At 43.9% G+C, this 27543-nt stretch overlaps 1 protein-coding gene across 1 annotated transcript in view; it reads right to left on the bottom strand.

The window, feature by feature from the left end:
- Window positions 1-26521, bottom strand: part of LOC115369819 (rho guanine nucleotide exchange factor 26) — a 29336-nt gene extending 2815 nt beyond the window's left edge. Inside the window, exons 1-13 of the mRNA XM_030066490.1 lie at window positions 26242-26521; window positions 24134-25627; window positions 23437-23488; window positions 23125-23267; window positions 20079-20135; window positions 18754-18914; window positions 16062-16214; window positions 15270-15399; window positions 14517-14591; window positions 12895-12984; window positions 11640-11794; window positions 5573-5782; window positions 235-305 (exon numbers count right to left, since the gene is read on the bottom strand). Of these exons, the coding sequence (XP_029922350.1) occupies window positions 235-305; window positions 5573-5782; window positions 11640-11794; window positions 12895-12984; window positions 14517-14591; window positions 15270-15399; window positions 16062-16214; window positions 18754-18914; window positions 20079-20135; window positions 23125-23267; window positions 23437-23488; window positions 24134-25501 (2665 nt within the window). The 5' untranslated portion in view covers window positions 25502-25627; window positions 26242-26521. The remainder of the gene's footprint in view (window positions 1-234; window positions 306-5572; window positions 5783-11639; window positions 11795-12894; window positions 12985-14516; window positions 14592-15269; window positions 15400-16061; window positions 16215-18753; window positions 18915-20078; window positions 20136-23124; window positions 23268-23436; window positions 23489-24133; window positions 25628-26241) is intronic.
- Window positions 26522-27543: the final 1022 nt, after the last annotated feature.

Here is a 27543-nt window from a genome sequence, read left to right as displayed (position 1 = left end):
ATAACTTCACTGGCCTCATTTGAGTGCACTGTATAATGAACAACGTACTTAAACAGGTGACTTTGTGTTCAGTGAGCCTGAGCTTTATGGGAAACAGTTTGATCAAACCACCACCAGGTGGTGCACTAAGGTTGAATGAGAGGAGGTCAAGGAGCGTAGGCAAGGGGAAAAGTGTGTGTGTGTGTGTGTGTGTGTGTGTGAGAGAGAGAGAGAGAGAGAGAGAGAGAGACTCACTAGTTCTGTCCTGGTTCTTCTTGTTATTGTTGTTCTGGCCCAGGGCACTGATCCATCGAGCACGCTCATTCCTACAACAAACATAACAGCACAGCATCTTGTTTTACTTTGCCAGAGCTGAAACAGTTCTGATCAGCTGCTGAGAATAATGACTGGCTAAATATCTCACGCCCTAATTGTCCTCACAGCTATTTACCTGCCTGCTTCCCTCTTGGGTCTGAGGCTCTGTTAACTGTGTTTTGCAGGAATGCCAAACACTAGGTGACAGACTTTTGTGGACATATATATAAACGTATATAAAAGTATATTCAGAATCAAGGACAAATAAGAAACAACACATAAATTTGGGCTTGCATGCACACAGTGGCCGATTGAGAAAACCGGGTAGTTTCGTTGCCCTACAAGTTTTGACTTCCGTCCCTCGTGCGTGTCCCCTGTCAGCGGGAAAACAGAGGTGTTTTTTCACTCGGAGCGAACAGTGCAAAACGCAGACAAAGGCTAATTCTCAGGAGGGGACAGACCTGCTTTTGCTTTCGCTCACACTCATGTGTATGTGCATGTATGTGTGTGTGTGTGTGTGTTTGTGCGCACATGAGAGACAGAGAGAGTGGGTGGCGACACATGGGTCGAATTCTGGGAAACTCTATCTCTTATTTCACCTGTTCATGGCTCAAACTGAAAGGAGAAGAAAGACCAAGCGAAAGAGGAGGAGTAAGACAGAGCGGTGGGAAAAAAAAAAAAGGGAAGGGGGAAGGGTGTTACCCTCTCAGGGTAATGAACCTGGTGACTCAGCACCATTGGCCTACATCATGCTTGATGGACAGAACATACAAGATATTCAAACAGCGGGGGAGGCATTTCTGTGGAGCTCAACTGGGCCTCAAAGAGACAGACCTCGTCATCCTGTTACCATCACACACATGCCGTCCTGGTTTGATTTGAGGCTGATTGACCATAAATGCTATCTCACTGTGGTCACGCAACAGCTAGGCCTAATGGGACATTACGGTATCACCATAAAATGATGATGTGATCACAGAAAAACAACAAGAACATTATGACAGTACAAAGATCAGCCACCACAGTAATGCAGGCCAGGACAAACTGTAATACTTTCCCACAGGGAACGCGGCGCGGTAGATGCTAGACTGAGCATTTCATGTGATCAATATGACAGCATGCAGACTTACATGAGGCGAATGAGACTGAGATGCACACATGCAAGACAGCGGGGCTGCACGATATGGCCAAGTATCACAATGTCTTTGACCGATTGCTTCAATATCAGTATTGTCAGAGTTATGCAATATCATTATATAATCAAAGAGTGAGTAATAAGTTGCTTCGATGAATCTCTTGAGAGGGCACGGCACAGATCACTTGGTTAAACTAAGCCTGGTTACTTCTCGACATGGAATGTGCGACTTCTACATCTGATCTACTCCGACGTGGGAAAGGCAGTTGTTAGTCATCGCTCTTGACAGCTGTACACACATGCCGGGAGATACATGTGCATGTGCTTTACATGCACGCTCACCATGACAACAGGTTGCATTCTCACGTTAAAACAGCTGAGATACTGCGTCCAAAGTGTTAATATTGAACACACCAGGCAAAAACAGGCACACATGTGAGAGAGACGCTTAATGGGTATCTGTGGAATGTGAGGCGCATACCAAAGGGTCCTCAGGTAAAAAATAAAAAAAATAATTTAAAAAAAGAGCCCTCGAACTGTTGTATGTGGGCGGTTGTGTGTGTATACATGCATGTGTGTAAATGGCGCATGTGTGCGAACAGCAGGTGCTTGCCCCCGTCCCCTCTAGAAGAAAACAGGTCTGTGCAGGATCAGTGTATTCATGGTAGTAAACCTCCTCTTTTTGCCTTTAACCATTCATCCCGAAGAAGGCCAGGCATCATAACTCCATTGTCAAAGGTTCCTATTTCACCGCTGAGAAAGAGGAGAGGCCTGGCTGCCCTGTAAAACCTCTTTCACACAGCCAGAGAAAAGAGTGATGACAGCCTCTTTCTGTCTCTCGCTCCCCCTGCCAACTTCAAATCACTCCCAGACTGTTTTTCATCTCGTTTCAGTTTAGTATCTCCCTCTCCGCTTAACCCTTTTCACTTCTGTGCTCTTCCATTTGTTTACCCACAAACCAGTCCCTCCTTTCTTTCCTCTTAACCACAGGTCACAGCAGGATTCCGGTACAATTCCCACTACGGGGACAAAAACACGACATCTCCTCGCCTTAAGCGGACTAGCCAGGGAAACTCCCGGACAGAGAGAATGATTCCCATCAGCCAGTTTCCCCTTTATCACATAAACGAAAGCAGACACAGTATGAAACTCCACAACAAAACCAAAGTGTGCAGCAGAAGCACAGACTCCCTCCTCCGATTAGAGTTGTTACGTAACCGGTGCTGCTTTGTATTATGGCTGAGTATCTGACTAATAGTTGTTTTGCTGCAGACTTCTGTGGCTGCTCTGTTCCTCTAACAGAGAAGCACTATTCAGGCACTCACTGAACAGGACACACCATCAGGGTCACGGAGAAGGCACGCTCACACGCACACGGCAAACAGAGGATACACAGAAATGGCAGGAGGACGCAGACATATACACAGAAAGAGGAAAATGGAGAACAGTGCCAGAGAGACTGTCTGAGACGCGGGACACAGGCGGCCTTGTGCCATCTCTAATCAAGCTGTCTGTTTGAATTCCTGACTTGTTATGTCATATGTGGCCAACGCCAAACGAGTGGTCTACTGTAGTTCTACTTCCAAGACCTCACACACACACTACTCTGCCATTCCTGCTGCTGTCCTCACCGACATACAGACAAATGTAGGCCAAGGGATCACTCTCATCGGAAGTTACTAGAGCCCTGAGTGTCTTTTAATTGCACCTTTAGTCTTACCAGCAACCAAAAAAAATGCACAGAATTAAAGGTGCACTGCGGAAAACTGCAGAAGGTTGGGTTAAGTGGCAACCTTTAGAGTCAACTGAGAAAAACAATACAATAAACATCCCACCCAGGTTACATGTCCTCACATAAAATCAACCCTCAGCAGTTTTGCATGGTGTACCTTTAATTTCGTAATGATATGAAAAGAGAAAAGAAAGCAAATCTTTAGCAGTTCTTATAAATAGGGCTAGTCAGCGGGTTAAGGAATGAAGTAGAACAAACACGAGAAACAAAAACCAAACAGAGGAGTCCATTTCTTTACAGATTTTCTATCAGAATGTGTGCAATTTCACATTTGAACCCCACATGCTGCCACTTGAGCACCACTTAATCCCTCCTCCTGTGCAGCGATTTCTGAGGGAGCCTCAACAACCTTTAATCACGCTTCCGTTCTCCGCTCTACTTCATTACCTCTAATAGATGACTGGACCGGGCTGCGGGGTGCAGTGCCACTTCCCTGTGTCATGTTAGGTTAGATCACTAATTTGGGATGAATGGACGCAGGAAGAGGAAGTTATTCTGTAGTCACCAAAAAAGAAAGACCGAAAAATTGGCTACTGTCTTGAGAGATGAGACACGGGAGTGTGACGAGGGGTCGGGGAGGGCGGGGGCGCCGGGGGAGAGCGGGGACAGTCGTGGGAACTGGCCCGCTCAACAATGGGCCGCTGCTAGGCAACCGATGTAGCAATGCCTAGCAACCGCTGTGACAATGGGCGGTCGCCGGGCACTCCTTTACTCAGCTCATTCAGCGCTACAGTGAGAGGAGCCTGGCACCCTCGACGTACACACATCATTACATCTCAGCTGGGGGCCGCAAGCCAAAGCTTTCAAAGGAGGGAGTCTAGGGGCTTTCCACAATGACACACACACACCGGGGGACCTCGTCTTATATACGAGGGCTGTATCTAAAGCGCAGCGGGTAGTGCATTTGAGTCAGGTCACTCAGGCCGCATCCGACGTCGGCCGAAAACAGTCACACTTAACACCATTCCTTCCCTTGTTTTGTCAAGCATTCCACTCAGCAACAACTTGGCCAGCTAACAGTAATGGCGCAGATCGCTATTCACCCAGGACTCCAAGCTCTAACACTTTTCATTTTCACTCACAGAAGAGTTGGGCGCAGTTGTATAGCAGAATGAAAAATTTAAAAAAAAGTGTCTTCTGGCTATTTTGAACTTGCAAATTTGAACTAGCAAATTTTACAGAAACTAGGCTCCCGTATACGAGAACAGGAAGGTTCTCTGATTACACAGGAATGAGGAGGAACAGGCCTTTTGAGTATGAAAACACTCCTTAACAAAGCCTTGAACCGCGGCGAATAATTACAGTGAAAGCCGAGTGTGTGTGTGGGCGGGTGTGCGCGCGCATTTTGTGCGAGTGCGCGCGCCTGCGAGAGAGAACGCGAGGGCACCAACCCCTGTTCATTTGCAAACGCTAAATAAAACAAACACACCCTGTATGAAGCCCAATATGTGACGGATCCCTTTGTTTGTGCAGGTTATATAATCTATCCAAACAGCCTCGCTTCTCAGTCAATTTGCTCTACAAAGAGAGACGGAATTAGCGGTTTGAGTTTTGCGAGCACAGCCAAAGGCCCAAATTTTAAGGAAGTCAAAAACAGGACGATTTTATTCCTCGGCACATTTGTGAGTCGTGTATTTACACTGCGACACATTTCAGCCAAACCAGTAGAACTGAAATACAAAAGCGTTTCTGTTCCAGGGGAGATTACTGGGATGGAAGACTCCCAGTCAACAAAGTAATTAATTTTCGGGTGCAACAGACTACATTACATTCGAGGCAGTTGGGTTACGTGCTGATGCAGAGCAGATGACAATAAGTGCTTCCTAAGATCACCCACCAAACAAAACCAGCAGTAAAGGTCACAATCACAATGCCTGAGGATAGATGTAACTCAATATTCCTGTGACCTAGAGCGGCCAAGAAAGAGTAGTCACATTAAAAGAACTCAGATAGATAACAGCAAGGTGAGAGATTTAAAAAAAACATGTTTTTGAAAGAATGTATGGAGGAGAGAGAGAGTACATAGTAGCGCAGCAGGAGATTAAGAAAAGGCCATCGATAACCCATCAGATTGAGATTGAGATTGAGATTCAGATGACTTTATTTGTCCTAAAAAAAGGCAATTCAGTTTCTCCAGTCTACCGGGGCACAAACACAAACACCAACTTACAACAGCAGCAAACAACAGTGTATCAGAGATAATCAGCCAGCATATGGGCATGAGGTGCACACACGAGGGCTAAGTGCAATTCAAGTTCAGTACAGGTATCATCAGCTGATTTTAAATCTGTAAATCAGCTTTTATGTGAAACAAACAAAGAGTACAGTTAAGAGGGTCAAAGGTCACTCACATCAACTCCACTCCCAGGATCATGGGCACCTTCTCTCCAGAGTGGTTGCTACGGAAACACAGGCGGAAGAGATGGTTGGCGCCGGCCTGCCGTGAGCTCAGCATGCTGGCGGTGGCTCTGACCGGCGACAGGTTGAGATCCTCGGGCTGGCAGGGCCCGACCCAGATCTGGTCCCTCAGAGCGTAGTCTATGACGGTGTAACTGTCCTCACTGAGAGGGAGGGAGAGAGAAAGAGAATTCTTTAATGGAATGGTAAACTGTAATTTTTCATTTAATTTAATTATTTTTTATTGTCATCAGCGGGTGTGAAAAACATCACAAAACTGCAACAATCTGAAGTCGTTTCCATGCACTCAGAGACCTGCTGGTTGATTTCGCCTTGCTTTTGCTGGGAATTAAAAGCTATACTTCACATGTAAGAGCGGAGCAATTCAATCTAAGCCCCATGTCATTTTTCAATCCTCCCGCCCTCGTTTGATTGACAGCCTTCAGTTGCACCCAACCGTTAGGCTGTTAGCAGAGCGTGTCGAGTTTGTGCTGTTCTTGGACACAAATCAACCAATTTACTGTGGATTATTTTACCAATCCAACATCCAAGAGGAGGCCAGAGCTGGAGCGTAAGTTGATGATGGCATCAGTCATGGACATTCAATTCAATTCAATTCAATTCAATTTATTTACCAGACTCAAGTCCATAAATAGACACATAAAACAGGACAGATTGTGCGGAAAAGGCACAGAACGTGACATTCTCATATATCACAGCGATGTTAGAGATGGAAACATTTACTAGCATTTTGTTGCAGTGCTGTTAGCAAGACCTGCAGCAAGTTCACTTCCAACAACCAGGATATTACTGTAGAAACTGCAGTGCGCAAAACCCAGTTTTATTAGTTATTGACTTTTAGGGACTCTCAAATCTTGGTGGATGGTGAAGACAGCACTCAATAATAACGCTGAACAAGAAAATCCTCATTTTTAACTGGGTTTACCGTGCCTTTAATAAGGTTACATTCCATGTTTTCAAGCTGACATGGCATAACATTATTAACTGCTTGTTATTCACTGGCCCCAGCGCAGCCTAATCAAGCCAAAATGTATGTCTGAGGGTTGAATAATTGGAGTTGAGGGAGACCTAGACGCTTGAATCTCTCGCACGCCTGCATGTCAGATTCTGCAGCGGTCAAAAGTCACCGATGTGCCTGCAGAGCCTTCAACCGTGTCACATGCTGCAACTCGCGGATTCTTAATACAGACCTACATTTTCCACAAGCACCTGGACCTCATCATGACCTGTGTGCTGCACTGCTCGCTGTTAGTAGGAGACATCTGGAACTCATTGTGAGGCATAGGACCTCTCCCACGGGGACCTCTAACACTGCACTGTACCAGGAGAGGGTGTGTGTGTGTGTGTGTGTGTGTTTTCATAGTGGTCCAAATCATTGGAGCTGAACTCCAGCCCACCTGTCTTATATCATCTGACCCGGCCAAAAAGCTACTGGACGTGAACTTGCTTCTGATGAGGCAGTGTTGGGAGGAGAGTGCACATGCAGGCTGCAAACCAGCAGACAAGGTAGCAGAATCAACCAGCCTAGTGGTGAACAGGGTGTTTCTTGTTCTTCTCTCTCTAACCCGCACACACACACACACACACATGGACACACACACACACACACACACACACACACACACACACACACACACACACACTCAATCTCTGGACACTGTGGTCTCTTGTCACGACTGGTTGGGGAATCTGGTCACGGTTGGGAGGATCTCAACAGGGCTCAACTGTTACCCATCAACCCCAACTATCCACCAATCAATCAAACCAAAGCACGTTGCCTGTAACCAATCACACTTCCGAGAAACGTAGGAAGAGAATACAAGAGAGAGATAAATCAGATAAAGTTTGTGGGAGTGAGCAGGAGACAGAAAGTGGGCTGGAAGAGATGAAAAGCAAGAGCCACGCAAGAATAAATTCAAGGACAAGATCGAAGGCTGCCACGAAAGCTGCATCTCCGCTCTCGTGTCATCAAACTAAACAGCCCTGACGTGAAGCTGAACCTCTGCTATGTCGCACTCCTATTTTCTCAATTCTCAACCAGCTGTGCTGTATTAAAGTCCTCCTACTGTCTCATATGATTTTCAGTCAGCCGCTTTCAACAGGATGAGCACTATGAGTTACTGACCTCACTTCTTTTCTACTTTGTTGTGGTTGTTTGCTTGTCTCTTGCCTCTTTTCTGTCACATCAACCATTAATCAAATGTTAACGTTCACTGTAATGGAAATGAATTGTATTATCCAAAATGAAGCATCTGAAAAAAAAAAAAAAAAAATAGCACTGTGAGTTATTGAGTTTAGACCTCACAGCCTTTTGACATAATAGTGCAGTTCACCTATTTTTACCACAAAAGTTTTGGGATACACTGCAAAAACTCAAAATCTTACCAAGATTATTTGTCTTATTTCAAGTCAAAAATGTCTTATTTCTAGTCAAAATATCTCATTACACTTAAAATAAGACATGATCACCTCAGAAGTAAATTGTTTTTAGACAATTTTCACTTGTTTCAAGTGAAAATTTGCTTGAAACAAGTGAAAATTTGCTTGTTTCATTGGCAAAATTTGCCAGTGGAAAAAGTGAAAATTCACTTGAAATAAGTGACAATTAGCTAGAAACAAGAAACAAATTTTGCCAATGAAACAAGTTTCATTGATCTTAGGAAGCACTTATTGTCATCTGCTCTGCATCAGCACGTAACCCAGCTGCCTCAAATGTAATGTAGTCTGTTGCACCCGAAAATTAATTACTTTGTTGACTGGGTGTCTTCCATCCCAGTAATCTCCCCTGGAACGGAAACTCTTTTGTATTTCAGTTCTACTGGTTTGGCTGAAACGTGTCGCAGTGTAAATACACGAGTTTCACTTGTTTCAAGCAAATTTTCACTTGAAACAAGAGACAATTGTCTAAAAACAAGTTACTTCTGAGGTGATCATGTCTTATTTTAAGTGTAATGAGATATTTTGACTAGGAATAAGACATTTTTGACTTGAAATAAGACAAATAATCTTGGTAAGATTTTGAGTTTTTGCAGTGTACTTAACACTTTGGTCTTATAACAGCCCCAGCACACAGCTCCTGAAACGTCTGGAATGCCATTTACATTACAGTGTGGAGTGGGATGGGTGGGGATTCACCATGTTTTTTTTTTTTAGGTGGTGCTTGTGTAGGTGGGTGCACGGTGTCTTATCACTGAGCTGGGGAGTGAAAGTAGGAAATAGTTTGGAAGTTAATTGAGACGGCCGAGGGGAGGGGGAGAGGCATGAAACATACAGAACATAAAGCAGAGAGACAGAGCTCTATTGTAGGATCTTGTCTACTTCCACAGAAAACACACACTCACACACACAGCCTCTCTGGAATGAGAGCTACGCAGCTTTCAGAGATAGCGCAGGCATGCTCCCACCACATGTCATCACAACTGCACCAGCTACCAGCCACCGTGCAACCGGTTATACAACACACACACACACACACACCGAGCAAACACGGATCCTCCGATTTCCTCAAACAGACGATGGCGAGATAGGAGTCCGGTCAAGCATGGAGACACACATGCACAGTGGCATAAATGCACGTACACACACAATTAGAGCAGAATGTCCTGATGCAAAGTGGGAGTGTTAAGATTATGGCCTTACCAAACAAACAGGAAAGGGGAAAAAACAACAACAAAAAAAAACTAGAGCAAAGAGTATTGGGATGACACAGTCACATAATTGAGACACACACATGCACACAGACAAAATACATGGAATTGAAACCACCCCCCCCCCCAAAAAAAAAAAAAAAAAAAAAAAAAAAAAAACACGACAGAGGATAAGAGTAGGAAGGGACAGACACAGAGATGGAAACTTCAGCCTTAACAAAAACAATACCTCGATGATGCTGAGCTTCGCAGAGGAAAGAGGGGGGAAGTAAATATGAGAGAAAAGCCAGCTGGTGTGTTATGCAACTGTTCCTCTGAGCCAGAGGGCAGCTCGACACTTTCCCGCCGCGCAACGTTAACTGAGCGTAGCCAAGCCGGGCCCAGTCCAGTGCATCGTGGTCTTGGATGGTAGAAATATCAGTAAATACTCTTCATATTTGGCACTGTGGCTTTGACTTTCTCACTACCAGTTGATGGTAATTCTAACCCGAGACAAAAAGTATCTGAGAGCATTCAAGTACACGCCTTACTTGCTTTTGGCATCGACGCTCGCTCGGCCACGACGTTACGCTAATGCTGACAAGGGAAAGAGCTCTTCCGCCATTATGTCTAGGAGGTCTGTGACCCGGCCTTGCCTGGCCGGCCTCACGCACCCCTGGTCTGTTTTTGTTTTGGTTCCTGCAGATGGAGTGCAGCAGAGTAGCGTGCCACAGCGGGGCTCCCGTGCCTCCGCAGTACAAACCAATATTATAACAGCTTCCCTCATTCAAAGGCGCGCACACACACACAAACACACAGATACACACTCCGATTCCGGAGCACTCCCTTTCCCAAATCCCTCTTCCAAACACAGGCCTGACACCACACACGGCTGGAGTCCGCCGTGCCAGATTGGGTTCCCAGAAAAATATCATATGGAATGTTTTTTATGATTCGGAGGAATTCTGAGTAGCCGGTGGCGGGACAATCAGTTCCAGACACAGAGGGAAATGGAGGGGAAAGGATTTTTTATGGCGAAAATAGACACACGGGTGCGTGACTACCCACACAAACACATGCGCCAATGAAAATCGTATAATTTCAGGGAAGTCTTCTTTATGACTTCCCTCTTAATCTTCTCCTGGAACGAGGGGAAACGGGGGGAAAACAAACTCACTGGCAAAACTGAAAGTGAGCACTTGCCCCAGATGAGTCACATGCTCAAATCTCGACAACATAGAAAGAAATAACACTGACTCAACCCTCCAAGTCGCCATGCCAAGTCGCAGCAGACGTAATTATTATTATTTTACTGCACTTGTCCTTACACACACCCATGAAAGAGGCGGGTCGTGCTGAAGATGAGCTCGATGACAATGCAGCGTCCACTCCCTGTCGGTTGTCCAAAATCTTCCTCAAGTTTATCCAGTTGAGAATGACTTAATGCCACGACCTTAAAATTAAGACTCTGGCTTTATTCTTGTTTTGCTTTCCTTTCAGCAGGGATTAGGGCTGTGACAGTAAGGATTTGGTCTTACTGCAGTGAAAAAGCAACGCATCGCTGCGGTTGGGTGGTTAACCGCAAAAACACCCCGCCCGCTCCATTCACTTTGACCGGAGGCCAACTGGCCCGCATCTCCAGAACCGAACGTCCAAGTGACTCGGAACCAAGGTCCACTGGGAGTTTTGGGGGGTCTCTGAACATGCTGATCTTTAAAATTTAAGACAATTTTCACATATCTCTAATCGATTTTTGTTGGGGTCCCTGAACACGCTGGTCTTTGCCTGTGTCTCCATGACCTTCCATTGCAGAGATATAATTTTTTGACACTATGAAGTTTCATATATCTCAAATTGGCTTTTAACCCATAAAAACCACGGTCATGACAGTAAGAAGCTCCACCTCGCGACAGGCATCAGATCACCGCAATATTGTGATAACGCTGTTATTGTTACAGCAGGGATTCTGTTGAATTACTTTTGACTCTCGATTCAAACGGCCAAACAGGCTGATGTCCCGGGGCATGTCAAAACATGAGGGTAGAGATGACAAAACGACACGCTATGTGCTTATGGTGTAGCCCGAGTGTGGTTCACATGACACAAAGGAAACCAAAAGGTTACACTTTCACCCTCAACATGTCAGAACAGGTGACTTGCAAACAAAGCCTGCATGCCAAGGCCACACTCATCCCTGCTAAATCAAAAGCACAGACACACACATACGAACACATTCACTAACGGGTCTCACACACACACACACACACACACACACACACAGCGGTCTACAGAGTCAACCCTATCCAACAGTCTGTGATACTGCATCCGGGCCGGCAGTGAATCTGCACAGGCTGCTAACGAGAGAGGAGCCCACCTCTTCTTCCTGGTGACGATGAGGACGTCGTTGAAGAGGAAGAAATAGACCTGTTGCCGTGACGTCCGCTTGAGGAAGATGCCGTTTTCCTCCACAAAGGCCGTCAGCTCTCCTCTCTTCACCATCCACCTGGAGGATGATACCAGAGGGAATGGCTGGAGGGGGGAGGACAGAGGGAGAGGGAGGAGGGTGGGCGGAGGGATGAGGTGTGGTGTTAAAGACGAGATGAACAGGAGAAGAAAAAATACAATATGACAAAAGTATACAAAAAAAAAAAAAATTTGTAATGGTAGAGAACAAACCATATTACACTATCCAGGCTTGGCTTTTATCTGCACTTAAGCTGTGTGTTAGGCCTGAACGATATGGTTAACAAAAAAAAAAAAAAAAAAAAAAAAAAAAAAAAATCCTAGATTTCGCAATATGGTCCACGATTTTAATAGAAATTATCATTTTTGCATTGTAATTCTATTCGTCTCTGCACAAACATGAAATATGATGGTGTGACTTTCGCTTGGGTCTGTACATCACAAACACAAGGAAAACCTAATTTGCAGGCCAGAGCATCTCTGTAGCAGCATAATATTATTATGGTTATTAATATCTATTATTATTTGGTTGCTTATTATTATTATTTTTACAACATTTTGTCGCTTATTTTCACCTTTTTCAAAAAAATGGCAGCTCCTGCAGTTTGAATATTGCACTTGGCTGCATTGCAGTTTGATTAATTGTCCAGCCCTATTGTGTGTGTGTGTGTGTGTGTGTAACAGCTGGCTATGACAGACAGCAAGACCATGTTCACTAGACATCTGTGAATCCCAAATGTGCCAACAGCAATTTCCCACACTACTTACACACATGTGGACCTGCCAAGCTCTGTGTACATATGTACATGTGTGTGTGTGTGTGTGTGTGTGAACCAAGTTGGTCACCATGGCATGTAGCTCTTACTGCATCTGCAGTGTGTGTGTGTGTATGTGTCAGTGCATGGCTGTGTGAACAAACCCTTAAGTCCATGCTTCACATAACTTCTTAAACACACACTTGTCAGCTTGTTCATGCCAATTGTCATCAAGACTGAGTGTGTGTGTGTGTCAAAGAAACTTCATGGGAAAGAGCTTGTGAATATTACTCAGTGTGCGTGCTAGTGAATCCAGTGCTGCCAGTGCTTAATTATTAAACTTGAGCGAACGGAAGAAAAGAAAAAAAATTCAGAAGTATGTCACCTGCATTGTGTTTAAGTGCGTTTTACCTTGATCTTGAACTCCAGCTGAGAGTTAATGGTGTACATCATCTCTGTTCTCTCCATGGTACGAGCTCCTTCATTACACTTCCTAACCACCTGGATAAAGAAACACACATGCCTTTTATTCATTTATTTTTTTGTACTTTTTGCTTTTTCCCCTCCACATATTGACTCCTTATATTTAAGCATGTTTAACTTTGGTAACACTTCACAACTTTATGTGATTAGTTCTCACTTAATACATCATCAGTTAAAGGAACATGAGGCTTAAGTCAGTGTTACTTCATACATAAATGGATATGCGACCAAAATAGCCTCACATTTCTACCAGACTAGACCCAGTGGTATTTTTAACACATTTACAACACCATGGGTGGAATTTGAGCTTTTTTTTTTTTTTTTTTCTTTTTTTTTTTTTATTGTTTTTGGGTTGTTGTTGAAGGCAGTGGAGAAAAGCTCAGTAAAGACAAAGATGCACTAAAACCAAGATCATTTAACAGGCACTGACTGACATATTTAAGCTCAGCAGACCTAAAAACCTAAAAAAAAACTATCACCTGAATGTAAGAGACACATGAAGTGTTCATCAATACTTAATCATTACTTCACACATGAAGTCACCATTACTTGTGTCCAACCGAGTAAAGTCACACTGTGATACTAAAAATGGTCTGAACAAACATCCAGCTAAATCATTTTCCTCTGATATGTAAGAGGGATCCAGCTATCCAAGTTACTGTGATTTAATGTTTCTTAACTGATGATGTATTAAGTGTGACGTAATCCCATAAAGTCACGGTGACTTGATCATTTGTTAACAGGTGAGCAACAGGAATTCATGATACATCCTGCATTAATTCATGAGTCATGCATTACTTTGACATTACTTATATGATTTGTACCCTTAATGTAAAGTGTTACCTTAACTTCTAGCACACCAGGGAGTTATACAAAAACAGCATGTTACATTGGTAAGCATGATGAGGTTTTTTTAAGAATATCATATTGTGCCTTTCTGTCAAGGTTTCACTCCTCAGTGAAATGCATATGCTTAAATATATAATTAAAATATATAGTATATAAAAACATAATTTCATAATAATCATCAATAGGATGCAACTGAAGAGTTCATTTGCAAAAACTGATAAAAGCCATTCTTAAAATGAATACACCTTTTTCACTGATACTGCTTGGAGTACACAGACATATATACATACTCACACACAAAGCATAATTTAGGATAATAAACATTATGCCAGGCTAAATAAACATATAAAAAATAGAAATAAATATAAGGTAAATTTTAATAAAATTCTAAAAAGGTTTAATAAATTCAAATGGAGATATCTATTTTTGCAAATGAACTCTTCATACTGCTCCCTGATCATGTTTTGCTTAGTATCTCAGGCCTCCTTCTAGTTCACCAGGCATTACATCCCTTTGGTGACATGAAAAGCCTACAGGAAAAACATATAGTGTATGCAATATGTGTAGATGGAAATGGAAGTCATGCCAAAATCTGAAAATTTGCCAAAGATAAAAAAAAGAATGAGGGGTATGTGTGACAAAAGCTGGTCCACACGACCATTTGGTTCATCCCTGTTTGACACCATGTGGCACCCACTGACCTTGCTGACTGCTTGTAAAGCCTTCTTACACTCCTCGTATTGCGCCGAGTCTTTAGGCGTCTTCTGACAAATCGTCTGCAAGACAGTGAACGATCACTTAGACACAATCAAGTGCTAACACAAATGCACCCGAGCAGGCCTCCACCAAAGGAATGCTGAGCCCTATCAGAAGCCGCCTGATAAAATATTGAAGCCTGAATGAAGTGGTGGGAAGAAGAGAGCAGAACCCAAACTTTCTCAGGATCCAGGGGCTTCTGAGTATACACGCTTAAACTCCACAGTCCCTGGGGAAACACTGACAGAGGCTGGGAGCGAGGGGGGATGAAAGCAGACAGAGAGGAAGAGAAGGAGGCACAGTAGGGATGGAAAGCTGCAGCGCCAAGTGGAGCTTGAAACCCAAGAAGAAGGAAAAAAAGAGCATGAGTGAGAGAATTAATAAGGCAAAAAGGAGGATAAGAAAAAGTTAAATTAGCATGGGAAATGGAGGAATGAAGGAAGGTCATATAAATTGTGTTGATGTGGGAGGAGCTGAGAGCTGGTTTATCTGAATAAAGAGAACACGCATTAAGTAGAGTTATAAGACAGGGTTTTGTGCGAACGGATACCCAATCGTCTCCCCAGCTGTTTTATAGCTACAGGCGCGTGAATGATGTGGTGCTGAAGAAAAACCGGCATGAGAACGAGTTCAAACAGTTACATAACAGGCAACGTCTACTGGCTCCAAAGCCCACACTGTGTTGTTAATGCACCCACATCCATGAGCAGCGGCAGGCGGGTGATTCTCTGCATAGGCAGGATGAGGAAGGAGATCATGGGGAGGTTCCTGCAGTCTGGGTGGGCTTCTATCCTGGTCAGCACCTCCTTAAACACTGGACTCTTAGACCTGCGGGGGAGGAGGAGGAGGAGGAGGAGGAAGAGGGGGAGGGGAGATTTGGTAGGTGGGAAAGAGGAGGAATTGAGGATAGAGACAAAGGTGAAAGAACAAGAGGGAGGGAGAGTGAGATCTCTGATATCAGAGCAGCGATTTTGGATTGGAGCCATCAGTGATATAAGGGCACACTGCAAAAAAGTCAAAATCTGACCAAGATCATTTGTCTTATTTCAAGTAAAAATGTCTTATTTCTAGTCAAAATATCTCATTACACTTAAAATAAGACATGATCAGCTCAGAAATAACTTGTCTTTAGACAATTTTCACTTGTTTCAAGTGAAAATCTACTTGAAACAAGTGAAAATTAGCTTGAAACAAGAAACACATTTTGCCAATGGAACAAGCAAATTTTTACTTGTGACACAAGTGAACAAGTAAAAATTTGCTTGTTCCATTGGCAAAATTTGTGAAACAAGTGAAAATTGTCTAAAGACAAGTAATTTCTGAGCGGATCATGACTTATTTTAAGTGTAATGAGATATTTTGACTAGAAATAAGACATTTTTACTTGAAATAAGACAAATAATCTTGGTAAGATTTGGACTTTTTGCAGTGCATCTGTGTGTGTGCATGTGTGTGTGTGTGTGTGTGTGTGTGTGTGTTTGCTCACTCACACTAGCCTCTGCAGTGTTCTCTGCTGGTACACCTCATTGGAGCAGTAGGTGATATAGGGATCAAAGTTGGACTGAGCATGCCTGTAGACAATGTCGCTGATGTCGTCGATCACTATGTTCTGTTGGTGCCGGTCCTCCAGCTCCTTAAAGAACCTGAGCAGAACGGTGGCGGTGAGTGAATCGGGGTTAGTGTGTCAAGGTGTGCATGCCATACGTGGCAAAAGCATGAGTCACAAACAATAAACTTTCTGCTTTTATTCATCCCACACTGGGGAAAATATAGGACACAAAGTCAGGAAGCGTCCCCAACACCTTGCTTCTAACCCCGCTGCAGGATCACAAAAGAGGAACCCCCCAGCCTCCAAAAATAGACAGCGCCCACCGTTAACACACAACACAAAGGCTTTCCTCTTCCTGAGCCACGACCAGATGGTGGCTTTAACGGCACGCCATATGACCCAATGCAAGCAAGTGTGTGTGTGTGTGATCCAAGGTGACAAACAGGAAGTTGTCACACAGACACAGGAAGCCGACCTTGACCAACTGGACCTGGTTTGAGCTCATCTGCAAAGCCACCTCTAGTAACCCCTTCCCACCACCTGCAAAAATACCCCAACCCACACATATGCACACACACACACACACACACCCACACACAACCCTACACAGCCTGCGCTTCTACCAGGACCGAGGTGACCATGAATGTAAAACAATGCTAAAATTACATTACAGTATGCTTGTTGTGACCCTGCAGCCTTGTGCACATGCCTCACCCCGTGCCCTGTGAACTGTGCCCTTCCTAACGATGACACAAGCCCTGCGGATACCAGTCCTGTCCTCCAACCCCTGACCTGAGGGTGTATTCTGGCCTTTGACAGGTCAAGGGTACTCAAGTTCAGGCTGCACTAGCTCCGGGGTTAACACTCACTGACCCTAATAATAGCATGCTGGGATGTGGAGATTTAAAAAAAAAAAGGCAAATGGAATGAATCAGGGTGAAGAGGGAATGCCTGGATCGACGGCGTCAAACAAAGAAATGTAAATGAGAAGCAAAAATTCATCAAGGCCAGCATGGAGGAATGCAAAATGTCTCAGCCCTCAGGAAAAAAAAAATCGTTCTCACTCTCTCTCTGGCAGTTATAAAATGTTTTATGGTAATGAATGGGGTATGCAAAACCCCGAGGCTGCTGGTGAAACACTATCAGAGAAGCACCTGCATATAAAGTGCACAACAGCCCTCCTGTCCAACTTGCCCGACTCACAAACACACACACACACAAACACACACACACACACACACACACACACACACACACACACACACACACACAGGAGCCTGCGGGTAGAGTATTGTTTCTGCTATTTTGTTTGTTTGAGAGGGTTAATACAGAGCCTGCCTATCTGATTCAAGTAAAACATCTTGTTATACCTGTGCTGCAAGCTACCGTATATTCTCTGATTTGCAGCCTTTTATATTTGTCTGCCTTCCACTCTCCTACCTGAAGCCATTCAGTCTTCAGAGGATCTTAGGTCGGCTGGGTAAGGCAACAAATAAATGTGTGTGGCCAGCAGGCAGGGCTGCAGGGTGAACATGCACAGGAATGAGAAAGCGAGGAGAGATGGGCTACAGCACGCCTGAACACAAACGCTGAGCTAACCTTTCCACGCACAAACCCATGTGCATGCAAATAGGGCAATCAATGGATGTAGGAATACTGTCCAGCTGAGGGCAATAACGGCACAGGAAAATGTACGAATAGGAATGATTAAGCTGTTAAAGTTAAAATAACAATCACATTAATAGAAGGACCTGCGGCCTTTATTATAATGAGTCATGACCTCAGGAGGATGTCAGGCTGTTGCCATAGCGAACAGTTGCAGAGAGCGAATGAGATGGTTGTCCTAGTAAATAATGGCTTCCTATAGCTGCACCTGAGGCCTTTATCATAATGAAGATGGACCTCAGACCGCAGCGGCAGTGCAAAGTGACTTCATACATGGACCCGGGACAGAACGTATGGGGTCAGAGCATTTCACGTCAATCTGTTCATGCAGCGGGAAAGCCTGTTCCAAGACATTAAACGCTGAGGCAGCGCTTTTCACCAGTCTCAATTTTCACGGCCTCTCATGCATGAGTGTTTCATGAGTTTATAAGATCCTTGGAGGTTAATGGCAAACTGGCCAAGCATAAATAAGCCAAAGTCATTAAACAGTCCACCAACAACCCATCTGTGCACACATCCAACCTGCCTTTGAACTCTCTCATGCAACAAGTAATGCTTGTGCTGGTATCGCAGCCATAATTAAGCTCAAATATGATTTGTGCGTTCAGTGCGCCTTTGATGTTTCACTCCATTTAGCACTTCGCTTTGTGCCTCGCTCCGCTTTGTCTGTCGGCATGTACGTTCCTCATGACAAGCAGTGACCTCACATACGATCGGAAAACAGCTCGCCACTGTCTACCCGCAATTCCCTCATGCTGAAAACAATTCTGAGTGAAGGGAGAGCGTAAGGCTTGACGAATGTGATCACCATAAAGAGTGCTGATACACAAACCGCCTGAGAGCATGGAGGAGCAGACGAAAAAAGCACCAGCGTGAACTGTGTAGATGCAGAGGGAAGGTGCCAGACTTGCATATACAAACTAATACATGAATGCCTAAATATACACGTTTCCCGCGGCAAAACTTACTTTTTGCTGGACTCACAGACATCGGTGATGTTTGAGAAGAGATGGTGGTGCTCGGTCTTGGTCATGGCCTCGCTGAGCTCTGCAGAGTTCTTAAACATGCGGATCAGGATCTCCAGACTGTGGAGGTAGGAGTGCTCCGAGGAGATGACCTCAAAGATGGCCTGACGCGGGGGAAGACAGACACAGAGAGTGATGACACAGCTAGGAGAGAATAGTACTGAAATGATTGGCCAATTGACAGAAAATGTATCAAGTAAAAGACCAAGCAGCTTGACAAGTGCTAAGGTTCGCTGTATTTTCTGTTTCATATTGAAAACAAATGAACACTTTGGGGGTTTGTTGGCTGCTGGCCCCACTAACCAAGAAATTTAATATGTTGCTTTTGGCTCTGCTAACTTCTTATTATTTTATACTTTTTATGGATGAAATGATCAGTAAGTTAACTCCTTGAAACACCAGTGGCCCATGGGCAGGCTTTTAAAATACAAAATCTACAAAATTTTATTTATTTCTTTTTCTTTTTTTTCCCCCTGTCGACCCTTTTCTCTTTTGTTATTTCTTTCTTTTCCTTTGTTTGATTTAATTTCTTTTTAATTTTTTTTTTTTCTTTTTATTAAATTTTTCCCATTTTTTTGGTAATTTTATGGCAATTTTAACTTTTTTGTAACTTTTCCCAAATACTTTTGATGATTTTATATGTATATTTTTGTTACTGTATTATTTTTTTGGAGGTGTCATTATTTTCTTGTAATTCAATTTTAAATATATATAATCGTTTTAAGGTTACTAAGGGTTAGTTGAAAAAATAATTGATCGACAATGAAAATAACTGTTAGTTGCAGTCCTAGAACAGAGAGAGGGCTGAGCGGTTTAATTAGCGGCCGGCCTGCGAGAGGCTTCCTGCCTCAGCATACCTGACATACCTGCAGCCCACCGTCACGTCTCCGGCATGTTGTTGTGCAATGACATTTTTATCAGTCTGCAGCTCCTATGCTTCTGTTCATCAAACACGACATTCTCCTTGATGTGTTCGGGATCAAGACACGTATTTGTTGTGTACTGAGCATCTCTCCTTTACCTCTCCTTCCAGATGCATTTGCTTTATAGATTTATTTGTTTACAGCGCATGGTTCCTGCTCCTGCCCCTTTAATGGTTTTGTTTATTGGTCTGGAGGAGCAACCAAATGAACAACCTTAATCCCCTAATGCCTGGTAACTCTTCACTGTGTCTTTGTCTGTGTGTGTGTGTGTGTGTGTCCCAAAATTAGATTATAGTAAATGCCAGAGCAGTCTGGCCCAAATGAAATGTAAAACATGATGCCTACCTCTTGCCTCTTGCGTTCCTCCTGACTCAGCTTGTCAGACAGGCCACTTTTCTTCACCTAAACAGAAAACACAGTTTGTAACGGGTTCAAGGGCAGTCCAAAAAAAAAAAAAAAAGTATTGAAAATAAAATCTCAAAGGCATCTAAAGTCACATTTGTCTGATTACTCTTCAGTACTTGAGAGCCCTGAGAAGTTTTCTCTGGCTAACGGCCCTTTGCATTTATAGATTTTATGGCTAGTGTGTGTGTGTGTGTGTGTGTGTGTGTGTGTGCATACATACAAAATTGAATAATGAAGTTAGAAATGGAGAGGAGAAAGATCTTGAGAAGAAAAAGACAGCTTGTGTGTGAATGCAGGTGTAAGAACTCTTATGGGGGATTCATTATACATGCGTTAACATAATATACATGTATTTTAATGCATGTGAAAGGGGCAGCTCTGTTCTAGCATCAAATGTCTAGTTTCGCTGAAAGCATATGGTTTACATGAGAGTGGATAGGCCTGTTGGTATGCGAGAGGTTTGATTCTCTCCAGAGAAATTTTTGTATATTCGAATGAATAAAAGTGGCGTTTGTGTTGGTATTTGAGAAAGATCTGGGTTTGCAGTGCCACTGAATACATCAGAGTGAAGGCAAGGAGGTGCATGGCTCTCTCTCTGTAATAAAACCATGCGTCCATCTCATGTTTCACTCAATATAACCAAAGCAACCAAGGACACATTCAGTTAATATTTTACCAGGTCACACACTGTGTTCTCTCTCTGTCTCTTAGTATAGGGGTCTTGTGTTAAAAGTGAACATTTAGCATTTAAATGTTTTCTGTCAGCGCCAGTAAAAAAAACAAAGTCAACAGGTTTGCTGAAGTCCATGTTTTCACAACCATTCTCCAAATAGCCTGTATTTTTCACAAGATACTAAACAAATCTGTTAGTATTTAGTATATATTTTCCTTTTTTTGTATCCCACTGCATCCTTCACTGCAAAAACTCAAAATCTTACCAAGATTATTTGTCTTATTTCAAGTCAAAAATGTCTTATTCCTAGTCAAAATATCTCATTACACTTAAAATAAGACATGATCACCTCAGAAATAACTTGTTTTAGATGATTTTCACTTGTTTCAAGTGAAAATTTGCTTGTTTCATTGGCAAAATTTGTTTCTTGTTTCTAGCTAATTTTCACTTATTTCAAGTGAATTTTCACTTTTTCCACTGGCAGATTTTGCCAATGAAACAAGCAAATTTACTTCTGAGGTGATAATGTCTTATTTTAAGTGTAATGAGATATTTTGACTTGAAATAAGACAAATAATCTTGGTAAGATTTTACGTTTTTGCAGTGTTCCATCAAACCATCCATGCTCTATTCCCTCCAATCCCACATTCTTCCACGTAGGCAACATCCTCTTTCTCCTCATTTCCACTTTAGGCTCATCCTGGCTTCTAGGACAAGGAAGTGATACTGCTCTCTAGTTTCTCTGTAGTTTCTGCAGGGCAGAAACTAGAGAGCAAATACTAAGAACAAACAGACATGCAGCAGACTAAACATCTGTTGCGGTTGCTTTTCATTGCTTTCACACATGCACGCTTTGTATTATTTCTTGCTCACTTGCCCTCATGCCCAAACTCCAATTCCATATAACAGCAGAGCAGGCTATCAAGCTTTTTTAGTGTCTTCGTAAACGTCTGCTCCTTTGTGCCAAATGTACTTTGCCCTGCTTTTCAGTTTCGCTGGGTGTAACTGAGACCAAAGCAGCAACATATTATTCTGATTCAATAGCAGATAACAAGTTCCCTTTGGATCTATGTGTCCTTGTTTAAAGCAAAACCAGCATACAAAGTCCTAGTTCAACAGAATTTCTAGCATCCTGCCAGGAAGAAGCTCCAGGATGGCGACATCACCTCCTGAACTTACAGGCCACCAATTCTGGAAAATAAGAAATTCCCGGTATGTGGCATTTCATCAGTGCCTGGTCACCAAAAAGCACCTAAGGGAAGGGAGCGGTGGAACAAGGTGAGAGGAGACCAGATTCAAAGACAGGCCAGGTGTGATGACATCTTGTTTATCTGGTTCTCTGTTTCACTTGAAGCGCTATCCTTTTTACTTGGAATAAGTTTATTAACTCTCCGATAAGGAAAACAGATTTTATAAATGGGCATTTTCCATGAAATCAGAGAGAAGAGGAAGAATCCCATGGCGTTACATCATATGCTGTCTGGCCAAAGTCACGCTTAATCCTACAGCTGTACGGCAGCTGTACAGGACAAGAGAGCTGACTTGGGCAGAGCCCAGTTCAGCCAAGTTAACATCTGCCTCAGCCCAGTTATGTATTCGTCTCAATGTCTCACTGACACACAAAAAGAGGGGAACAAACAAGACTAAAGACATTTTGTGAATGTTCCCATTTTTAATCCAATGTCCTTTTTTTATTACATTTATTTGAGGCTGTGTGCATCTATTTCTCTGCTCTGCAATTTCAGAGCTCATCTTAATTGCCTGTTTTTTTTTTCCTCCTCGCGTTCTCTCCTCAACAGCCCCAGCTAAGAGTAAACACACAGAAGGGAATGCCTAAGTAGAAAACTAAATTAGAAAATTCCTTTCCTCTATGTCCCTCTATCCATTCATTCCAAACCTAAGATATATTATGTAATGCAGAGCCACCAGACGGCTCTCTAGAGGCAACATTTCAAGCATAATTCCACTCTGACAACTCTCCAGAGTTCGCCAAGACACTGGCATTGTGCCCGGCACTGTTCCAAGACTTCCTGCAGGTCTGCCTGACTGTCTGTCCTGGATCAAATCCTCCTGCACTCCCAAAGGGAAACACGGCGAGATGCAGAGAGAAACAGAAAGAGAGGGCGGATGAGTATGGACTGTGGCCAAACCAGATAGGACAGCATTCTTTGGAGCATTGGCATTCCAGCGTCCCGCAACCACAGTGCTGTGTGTTTATGTTTGTCTGTGTACTGGATGTACAGAGACAGAGAGATATAGGACGAGGAGTGGAAATTATCATCCGTGTTTGTCTGTTTGTGTACAGTATCTCACCACGCTGAGCTGGCTCCACGAGGTGCGAATGGGTCTGTATTGAACCACAATGCCATTATCAGGTTTGGGCTCCCTGGACTCTGCATCCTCATCTGAGTCGTTGTGCAAGGCTTTCTCTTGGTAATTCTGATACAGCTCTTCCTCTGAAACACACACATGGGCAACAAAAGGAGCGTGCAGTGTTTTAGAGATCACTTAAGACCGGGAGGAATAGCCGACACAAACAGAGACATACAAAGTGCAGGACAAAGTGTAGAGAGCATGAGATGAAGGAGAAGTGTGGTCAAAACAGAACTGAAAGGTAACTCTCACCTTCACTGTCAAATGTCCTCTGACTGGTCAATAGCTTCTTCTTATCAGGACTCTGACAAAGAAACAATGCAATCCCTTGGATTAGTTTAGGAACCAGGCCATCCATGAGCAGGCACACACACATGTTGCAGTCACCTGCCAGCGACCCTCACCCTTTCCACTGACCTCGTTCAATGACCCTGTCTATTTGCAGAACATTGTGTATTTGTGTGTGCACATGGTGTGGCATTACTTCACGTCTCCCCAATAACAACATCCATTGTCTCCTTGTAAGGACAAGCCTTAATGGCTGCCACTGCTATGTTTGCACCACAGGGCTCTCTGTATTGTAATTGGACATCACAGACCCTATCAACCAAATAGGGAAAAGCCAGGCAAAGCAACCTCAAATATAAATTGATCGGGTGCTTTATGAATCATTGGGCTGTAAAATTTAAATTTGGGTGCAGCAAAAAATAAATAAATAAACAAATAAAAAAACAATTGAAGGGCCTGAGTTTACGAATGCTGGCTCAGCAAACATACAGCATGGATGGCTCCATGCTGTAAACTAACAGGCAGCCCCTAGATAATTGCTTTTCAGATCAAAAATATGCTCTAATTGCTCTCCCTTACAATGCAGTTCTGTAAAACGTGTTGTGTACAACATATTGTGCATGTCACTTTACTCTGTGTGTGCCACAGCGAGTGTACCAACCTTGTTCTTCCCAGGGCTGGCTGGTTTGGCAGAGGCAGGACTTGCTGGGCTGACTGGACTCCCTGGTTTGTCCCTGTCTTCCTGTTGTCCCTTAAGAGCTGCCTGTGACAGCTGTTGGGCCTTGGGGTCTACTGACGGCACCTCTAGGTCTACCCCACTCACAACTGCCCTCCTGTAGGATGTACTTCTCAGCCCCCTCCTCAAAGCCCCTGGGCTCTCACTCTCCTTATCTGCCCCCTCACCCTGTCCCCAAGAACGGCCTGTAGAAAAGAAGGCTCCTGTCTCCACCATGCTGAGGGCTTTCTCTGCTCGCTTGGAGCTATCCAATCCCAGCATCCCAGCAAAACCTTGGCCTTGTGGCCCAGAGGAAGGTGCCTTACTCTGCCGAGTGTCAGACGCCAGGCCTTTGGGAATTAGTTGCTGGGTGCCCATCTTCAGGGCAGCCGGGCTGTGGGTGCTAAGGACAATGGGGGGAGGGGGAGACATGGATGGGGAAAGAGAGGGGGAGGGGGAGGTGGTGGTGGAAGAGGAGGAAGAGGACGAGGCATTCCTGGTTTCTTGGGTGGACGCAAGGGAGGATGAGGACTGTCTGAGGGGAGTGTGCTCTCTGTCTGCTGGGGATGGCGAGCGTGGGGTCGGGGGGTCTGAGGAGGTGAGAGAGGAGAGGGATGGGATGCTCGATGTGGAGCTATGGGAGGGGGTAGGGACACGGCGGACAGGCGGAGATGGCTGGAGTGAGGGAGAAGAGGGTGTGTGATGGTGGTTATGCTTATAGCTGTTGTTGTTAGAGGAATGGGCAGACAGGACAGGAGAGGACTGTTTAGGAGGAAGAGCTTCAGGTGAGGATGAGCCCGTTACAAAAGCTATCTGGTCTCTCTGTGAGCTCAGAGGGAGCGTACCCGACATGCATTTCTGGGTGTCCCGGAGACATTTCTCAGGCCATACAGTGGCTCCATTAGCTTTCCCTCTCTCACAGCTTCCATTGCACACCCTGTTGTCCAGTGAAGCTGATCTACTGTCCTCGGATTTGAATTTAGACAGTGAGAAACGTCCATTAGAGAGGTGACCGATGCTGATGCTGCGAACTACCCGAGTTTTCCTCGTGGGTTTGTTGAGAATGTGTTTCAACACCACTGTGTTCCTGCCTGTAGGTGTGGCCACCAGTCTCTCAGCAGGCTGGCTCAAGGTAAAGGAACATTTGTTGTCCTCCACAGGAAAGTCCGTCATCACGACCCCATCTATTTGGTAACTGAGGGGTCGAGGTTTGGGCTTGCTGGGGTCTCGGGGGCTTTTACAATTGTCTGTGCGGCGTTTCCACAGTGGCATGATGTTATTGTTGGACAGATCCACATCGTTTCCGAAATCCATGATGTGACGTGCGTCTGTATCCTCTTTTCTGTCTGTCAATGTCACGGCACAGAGACAGAGCAGCCCTGTCCAAACCTGCAGGTCAGAGTGCAAACTCTGTCACCCTGCAGGGAACCGATCTAACCCCTGGAGGTAAGCACAGACAGGAACATCAGTCAGAAGAAAAACCAGTGGGAGACATTAGTGCAGTGTCCAGATTCCCAAAGTTTACTCATTAAACCGGATTTAGTGTGAGAGCAGGCGCTCAGCAGCTTGACTCAGGAAAGACCTTAAAAAGTAATAAATAAAATAAAACAATAATAGAAAAAAGTTGCTGAACCACAGCGAACACAACCATCCAAGACACTGATGCGCGTTGATAATCCTTTTGTATTTGTTCAGTGTGCTGCCATGCCCTATTTACAAGCACGAACGCAATTAACTGACAAAATGCTGTCTGTAAGAAAAAAAAAAAAAAAAAAAAAAAAAAATCAACTTGATAGAGAGTTAAAGTGGCGCTCAGATGTGAGTCTATGGTGACCTAGTACATGGTGTTGATCTCCTATAATAATCATTTTCCAGCTGAACCTAATATTTTTGCTGATTTTTTTTTTTAGTTACCCTTCAAAATGAACTATATTATGACTAGCCAGATGCGCTGTGGAAAGCGTTTGGATCGTCTTTAATACAGCAGAAATCGTGGGAAATAGTTTCTTAAATAGATTTATTTTTCTTTGTTGTGTAAGTAGCCGCCAACTTACCTCTAATCAATCGATGCTTCACTCCACGCTGAAGTCATGATTCAACCTGTGCTGTGGGAAAACACGCTCTGTCGACAAAACAAAAGTTCAAAGTCTTAATCCAGAACGGCAGAACAATAAGACAAAAAGTTGCCGCAAGTTGCTGAGGCAGAACACCGCGATCGACCACTTCTAATATGTGTAAATGTGTATGAGTGTGTGTATGTGTGTGTGCGTGTGTGTGTTTGTGTGTGTGTGTGGTGAGAGCGCTCCTGAGTGTTTTAGTGCTGCTGTCTGTCTACTGAAGAGTTATCTGCTGGCCCGGAGGTGGGAGGGGAGCGGGAATACCAAACGAGTGGGAAAGCGGCGCTCCCAGATTCACTCTAATCCGGTTCAGTAGAACCCGACGTCAGAAGGGGGATCCGGTGTCAACTTGGGGTAGGGGGACCCTCAAACAAATGAAACTTTAGTTTTTGCTTTGCTTCATTCACTGAAACTTATTACTATGGAGAAAATACAGGAGAGCACACAGTGGCTTTCACTCCCAGTTCTCATGTGGGACATAGAGTCTGGAGATAAGAATAATCTCAGCTGTCTAAGGCACAAAACCTCGTCAAATGCAGATCCATGACCTGTTTTAGGGTCAGAACTGACATGAAAGCTGCTGGGTTTCAGGTCATAGCCTTTAATGTGCTGACAAGAGTGGACATACCAGTTCACAATCATCAACAAGTTTCTCAGACAGGTTTGGATCAGCTACTGTGAAATCGATTTGAGCTATGGATGCTTTGCGCCCCCGTGTGTTTCTTGGCGCAACTGCAATTCAGAATCACCCCTAGGAATAGCCTAGGAATTACCACTTTCATTAAATTTTAGGTGTTTCGTTCAGATTGTGTGGGCCTATATCTGTGGTGTATCCTGTAAAAATTCAGAACTCAAGAGTAAAAACATGCAGAGGAAATCCATCTACACACAAACACGTTGTCTTATAATCTGTTTGCAGATTGAATTTGCGATGTTGTAAGTAGCCTATGCGCTCATGTGGACAATATTTTGTCTCCATCTCATTGATTGCGTTTAAAATCCTACTAGTCTGTTCTGGCCAGAAACAACAGATTTTATTATGTGGCACCTTCCAAAAATTAACCAAAATGGTTTCAAAATGTCAGTGATTGTCAACATGTTTTCCTCTGGCCTGGCACATTTATAAGCTGATGTAACTCCTCCAAATGAGTGGTGTCTTCTCAGGTAAACAAGGCATATAGGCCTAGGCCAGTAGCTTTAAAGTGACTTTAGTGGGCTATAGCCTAAATGTTTCAAAAT

This window comes from Myripristis murdjan, chromosome 13 (assembly GCF_902150065.1).
Source record: "Myripristis murdjan chromosome 13, fMyrMur1.1, whole genome shotgun sequence".
Taxonomy (NCBI): Eukaryota; Metazoa; Chordata; class Actinopteri; order Holocentriformes; family Holocentridae; genus Myripristis; species Myripristis murdjan.
The sequence above is the reverse complement of the archived record's forward strand: the minus strand, read 5'-3'. Positions and strand labels throughout refer to the sequence as shown.